This window comes from Ruditapes philippinarum, unplaced genomic scaffold (assembly GCF_026571515.1).
Source record: "Ruditapes philippinarum isolate M1 unplaced genomic scaffold, ASM2657151v2 ctg18572_1_1_1_1, whole genome shotgun sequence".
In the NCBI taxonomy this organism is placed as follows: Eukaryota; Metazoa; Mollusca; class Bivalvia; order Venerida; family Veneridae; genus Ruditapes; species Ruditapes philippinarum.
In genome coordinates, this window is record NW_026855498.1 from 10,593 (window position 1) to 17,094 (window position 6,502).

Genomic DNA, 6,502 nt, shown 5'->3' on the forward strand with positions numbered 1-6,502 from the left:
GTTTGAGGTCTGTAGGTCTAAGGAACTCTAGTTATCATCCGGAAACGAGAAATTGACCAACGGTCAGTGTGACCTTGACCTTTGACCTACTGACCCAAAAAATAATAGGGATCATCAGCTCTATAAGACCAATCATCCTATGAAGTTTGAGGGCTGTAGGTCAAAAGGAACTCTAGTTATCGTCCGGAAACGAAGAATGGACGGACGGACTGACGGACGGACGGACGGACTGACGGACGGACAGGGCAAAAACAATATGTCTCCCCCCGAGGTGGGGGAGACATAATAATCCACGTGACTCACTAAAATTCCCGCAAATATTCTAACAAAATTATCAGTGACTTCGAGAGTTAAATATTTATGTTTAAGACAACGTAATGTATTAACTTGACAATACATGATCTTTTAGAAATATATAGCTTTATCATTATTGAATGCAACTCCAGAAAAAACAGTACAATACAATTCTAAGTGGAATATACCATAACAACAAAAGATTGTTCTTTCGATCTTTTTTTTACAAGATACAGATCATAAAATGTACAATCACACAACAATTATTCTTTTAAAGAATAATTCACAAACAGACTCTTTTTACTATTTATTATCACCATACCAAAAAAATATACATTATGCAAAATGTTTCATACACAGAACATAATTATGCATTTACACAATTCTTGACATTTGATGGCATTTTACACAATGTTCGAAAGGACATAGGCTTTCACAAGTGGACAAAGACATTTGTACAATTCAGGCATTCACAAAATTTCTTGAGAACATAGGCATTCACACAAATCATGGAAAATGAGCATGGAAAATGACAAGCATTAATAAAATTCAAGAAACATAACAGCTTACTTATATTTCTCAATTCATTTAAAATGACTGATCATACTGAACATAGTAAGTTTTGACATTTTAGTAGTTGAATGATAAATGACATTGCAAAAATGGAAATGATAAGGATAATAATCAAAGGTTACTGTGTAAATAAAACTTTTTACACTTCATTAAAGTATGGTACATACTTTCGTCTCAGAATTACAGTCCGTTCATTATTTCAAAAGGTTTGTAGATAAAAAAGCTCAATCACTAAGCAACCAAGCTCGCCTGACTCACTACCAGTTGCATTTGATTGATTTCACATTGAGTTATGTAATGATGTAAGATGGCGTAGTTGTTGACCTCAGAACATCACTGTGTTTTGGACATTCAGACCTCGGAATCAGTTTGTATTTCCCGTACAACGTATTACCGCCCAGTTTTTTCAATGCAGCTACTATATCCCTCATATCTTGTTTGCTATAAATGATATAATATGTGTTGCCGTCACGTTGTCTCTGGTCAAACCTCAGGCCAAGTGACTGCACGTAAGCTCGTATTTCACCCAGTTCAGCCTGCTGCATTCCCGGCCCAATAAGAAGTTCGTCGGCATTATTACGCGGGAAAAACTTGTCAATTCTGTTTCTTACAGCATTGACAATGTGTTTATCCGCTGGTCGTCTGTCAAGTATATCTTTAGGAGGAGTGGGCATAGGATCCTTGGCAGCCCTTCTCAAAATCATAGCTTCTTGCTCTATGATAGAGAACGGAATCCACCTTTCCTCATCATTCAGCTTTACAATCTAAAATATATATCAACAGTTTTGTATGAATGCAAGCATACAAAGAATTCATTGGTTTGATTTTATTTTTCACTAATACTGACACTACTATGTAACATGCTTTTAACTTTTAATGTACCCAGAAAAGAGAGCCTCTCTGACACTGTCAGAGTATGGGTCAAGAAGGCACAAGGTACAATAAAATGACATCTTAATGACCAACTTTAAGCCAGAGTAATTCCGAATATGATAGAAATTCACATTTTTGGGGGAATGAAACTTAAACCAACTACATTTAGGTAACAAGGATAAGATAAAACTTCAACACAATACATTTCTTGCTAGAAAGACAAAAACTAACAAACATTCATTGTTATAAATGTGCTGTCAAAGTGACTACAAATCTAGGGAATATTAGGGGTCTGTAAATTTACCCCAAGACAACCCTAAAACACCCAAAGAAACTTATATATTGTGTAAATTGGAAAACTTTTAGTCTAGGTCTTGAGGTAGTCTTGGGGTACAAAGACTGACCAGTATATCAGTCCCCTACAACTTATGATTGTTGTATTTGACATCAGAATTGAATCGGCGCCCAAAAAACAGATTTCAAAGCATTAGATAAAATCATTGCACCTCTACACCATAAACACAAATTTAACCTCATTCCAAACACTTACCCTGACCACATCATTTTTTTCATACAGATGAAAGAGAATGTCCACAGCTGCAAAGTTACGTGTCTTGTTTTTACCATAGCCTGTATGCTCACTGACTTGTTGTCCTTTCAGAAATATCTGACATCTGATGAAAACAAAAACAGTGTTTGTAATTAAAGTATGAATTGTGTTTGTCATGACAATATGTTTCTATAACAAATAACATTTTTCGTACAAAATTATACAAGTTTGTTTGTCAGGAGTCTTTGCGGATATCAAAACTTTTTGATCATATATATTAGCGACTGGTTTTAACCAGTTTTCCAGGATAACTTTCCAGTAACTACCAATCTGTCTGCTAGTGACCGATTTTTACTCCATGATTTATAAATCACCAGTGAGAGACAAATCTGCAATAGCCTCACTATCCATGATCAACTGTCATCAAGAAATTTATTACATTATTACATAATTAGCAGCCCTTGGATCACAAGTTTGATGCTTTCCCTTATGAATTTTAATATTCAGATCACATCACAATTCAGGTAAAGAAAACATGGTCAGAACAGCAAATGAAAGGATGCACATACAAATAGTGTTATGGAAGGAAATTAAAGGATGAACAGACAAGCAGTGTCAAGACGATATGGGAATTTCAGTTACAATGACAAAAATTGACACAAAAGAACGACTGACACATGGAGAGTAACTCCTCTTTCTCATTGTCCAAGATGAACATCTTACCTATACTTTCCAAGTGGTCTAAGTTCATTCTTGTAGTTCTTTTGACCATGTGCCTTTATGCCTGTAAAACTCCATTGTAATAACATGCCATTATGTAATGCTGAATTCTGGAGGATAGCAAATGCAAACTGCCGTCTGTCCTCAAACCAGCTACCAGCTTCTACAATAACGAGATCTCCGATTGCCCGAGATGTGTCGTTCGGATCATAACCGTGACGACGTAGCTGAGCAATGTTAGATTCACTGTTAGAACCCTTCTCTCCTTTAACAATCACATCAAGTACTGTAGGACCTGCAATATTTCAAAATTAACAAGATATTATAATGTACCTGCGTGCATCCACCTTAATTACAACAAGAATAACTTCTTACAAGTACTTCAGTGGACTGATCCTTTAGCTAGGTGTTTTAAAGTGCAAGTGCTTACATGCTTGTAAGCTGGTGACCATGATTCCTAAAAACAGGCCCCGTCAACTTGCTTTATTCTAAGCCAGGGTTTGATACTTTTTTTCTGGTTTTTATGCCAATTTTAACACGTTACTTGGTAATATCTTGGCAGTCAGTGCACCTTACCAGCTTTTCCGACATAACCAAAAAACTGTATCAGCTTTTCCAACCTAACCAAAAACCTAACCAGCTTTTGTGCCAATTACAACAAATTATGATATTTATGTTGACTATCTGCATGCTAGTAGCAACTAAAGGGACTCAAATTTAAGCACTTTTTAAGGCTTCACTTAATTAAAGGAAAATGACAGATTTATTGTAAATGTAATGGGTAGAAATCCAATTCGACTGCAAATTGTTTTTTGCTTTTGCAAAATAAATTTCAGTTTATTAAGAACTATGATTTCATAGAATTAACTGATACAGTTAGCTAAATAGTAAATTTGAATCCAGTGTTTTTGAATTTAACTATTTTTGTCAATCAAAATGCAGGGCAAATATATTTTGTGAAGGGCCAGTAAATTTGTAAGGTCACTCTCCCTGCAGGGTGAGTAACCCTAAAAAATCTTCAAGGCCTGCCAACTTAGAACAAGAGGGCCATGATGGCCCTAAAGTGGCTCACCTGTATATAGGCCCCACGGAGCAGGGCCAGTTTAAACTCCAGGGTTTTTATTTGAACAAACTTGGTAAACACCCATTAGAAGATGTTTCATGCTAAACATCTAAGGTCTAGCTCGTTGGGTTTTTTAAAAGAAGATTTTTTAAGTTTTTTCTTTACACATAATTATATTTAAAAACAATTACACTCCTGGGGCAGGGCCAGTTTTGACCCCAGGGCTTTTATTTGAACAATCTTTGTAGACACTTACTAGAACATGTTTCATGCAAAATATCTAAACTCTAGCTATTCAGGTTTTTTCGAAGAAGTTTAAGTTTTTGCTATACACATATAAAGAAATTCAATGTCCCCTGGGGCGGGGCCAATTTTGACCCAAGGGCACTTATTTGAAGACATCCATTAGAACATGTTTCATCCTAAATATCTTAGCTCTAGCTCTTTGGGTTCTTTAAAAGAAGATTTTTAAGTTTTTTGCTATATTCATATAGGAAAATCAATGACCTCCCTGGGGCGGGGCCAATTTTGACCTAAGGCCTCTTATTTGAACAAACTTGGTAGACATCCATTAGAACATGTTTCATGCTAAATATCTTAGCTCTAGCTCTTTGGGTTCTTTAAAAGAAGATTTTTAAGTTTTTACTATATGCATATAGGAAAAATCAATGACCCCCTGGGGTGGGGCTAATTTTGACCCCAGGGCTTTTATTTGAACAAACTTGGTAGACACCCATTAGAAGATGTTTCATGCTAAATATCTTAGCTCTAGCTCTTTGGGTTCTTTAAAAGAAGATTTATTAAGTTTTTACTATATACATATAGGGAAAATCAATGACCCCCTGGGGCGGGGCCAATTTTGACCCCAGGGCTTTTATTTGAACAAACTTGGTAGACACTTACTAGAAGATGTTTCATGCCAAATATCTTAGCTCTAGCTCTTTGGGTTTCTAGAAGAAGAAATTTAAAGTTTTTTTCTTTTGGTTGCCATGGCAACCAGAGTTCTGCATGGAATTAAATTCTTTGAACAATTTTCAAAGATGACCACCAAAGGAACAATCCTGTGAAGTTTGGATGAAAATGGCTTAGTGGTTTATGAGGAGATGTCATTTAAAGTAAAAGTTTACGGACGCCGGCCGGACGCCGGACGAAAAGCGATCACAAAAGCTCACCCTGTCACTTTGTGACAGGTGAGCTAAAAAGAAATTGGATAAAGATATGATTTATTTAAAACTGATATACCTGTAGTCTCCCTGGCTTCAATTCTCCTGCAGTTTTGCATGATATCCTCGGGGGAACTGGTTGTTATAATATCCCAGGCTATATCGTACGCATCATTTGTACAGTCACTCTTTGTTGCTCCATGCCCTGTGGAAAATAGATTTAACTCACTATAGTGTTGGAGCAGTACCTCTAAGACGCTTGCAGAAATCATGATAACAAAGTATCAAAATATCACTTTTTCACCTTTATTACATTTTTTATTTGTTATCGTATATAAATTGATGTAAAGAGATCAATTAGACATCTGAAAGTGCATTTAGGCTGGTGAAATGGCAATATTTTAGCATTTATCCTATCAAGCGGTCCAGGATATATCAGAATACAGTATTTAGTGTGGTGCTCAAACACTTGTTTTAGTCTCACTCATGTGTTGAAAATTTCATACATTTAAAGGACAAAAAGTTGAAAATTTTAATTCTTTATCACACTTTTCAGATAAATGAGTTTTTTCCTGTAATGAAGCTATCCAGCTAGCTAGACGGTAGATAGTCCTACTCAGGTGACAGCTCTTAACTTAACTACTGCACACAGGGGCAACATAGACCTTTCTCCTCCAGGAAAGCAAGGAAAGACATCATTTGACCTTTCACAGCATTGTAGTGACTTAAAACCAAACTGATCATTAAGATTTTTAACCATAAATATGCCAGCTAGCATGGCATTAAGTAGTTGCACTATCAGACTATGCAGGGGTTATGTTGTTTGATTCCACTATATACCAACTAAAGTTATGAGTAGTTTTTCAACCAATGTCTCGTGTTTTGGTGGTAATACATCTATGTTGCTTAAAAAAAATGTATCACAAGAGACCACTTTCTTCCAAATATTTCAAGAAGTTTGAGAGTCTAAGAAATGATTACACTTTCCTTGCACTAAACTTCGACATGAACTTCCTTAAAACGGCAAATAATCATAAATTTTATAAAGCTTACCAACAAGAAATCAAGTAGTTCTCAATGTACATCTCGCATGATGCACAAATCATTGGAGGCCACGTCATCACGTCTGTAGATGCACATAGCCGTCAGTCCACTGTTATGTATGCAGTTGTCAAGTATCGAGATATTGTGATCGGAGAAAGCCGAGGTTGGACAATACAGACATCAAGTTACGGAGACGTTCCTGTAGCGGGGCCTCTCTAAATG

General features: G+C 36.1%; 1 protein-coding gene across 1 annotated transcript; it reads right to left on the bottom strand.

Annotated features, from left to right (window-relative positions):
• Positions 1-586: 586 nt before the first annotated feature.
• LOC132743549 (uncharacterized) lies at positions 587-5,466 on the bottom strand. Its single transcript, XM_060732080.1, has 4 exons — positions 5,316-5,466; positions 3,014-3,305; positions 2,291-2,414; positions 587-1,631 (listed from the first exon to the last, which is right to left on the bottom strand). The coding sequence occupies exons 1-4, from the start codon at positions 5,353-5,355 to the stop codon at positions 1,158-1,160; spliced, it is 930 nt and encodes a 309-aa protein (XP_060588063.1). The 5' UTR covers positions 5,356-5,466; the 3' UTR covers positions 587-1,157.
• Positions 5,467-6,502: the final 1,036 nt, after the last annotated feature.

Bases quoted from the DNA above. Each gene is read 5' to 3' on its own strand.
- LOC132743549 (XM_060732080.1), bottom strand. From the start codon at position 5,355: ATGCAAAACTGCAGGAGAATTGAAGCCAGGGAGACTACAG. The intron at 2,415-3,013 runs GTAAGATGTTCA...TGTTTTCATCAG, and splicing joins AGACCACTTGGAAAGTATAG to ATGTCAGATATTTCTGAAAG. The intron at 1,632-2,290 runs GTAAGTGTTTGG...TATATATTTTAG, and splicing joins AAAAAAATGATGTGGTCAGG to ATTGTAAAGCTGAATGATGA.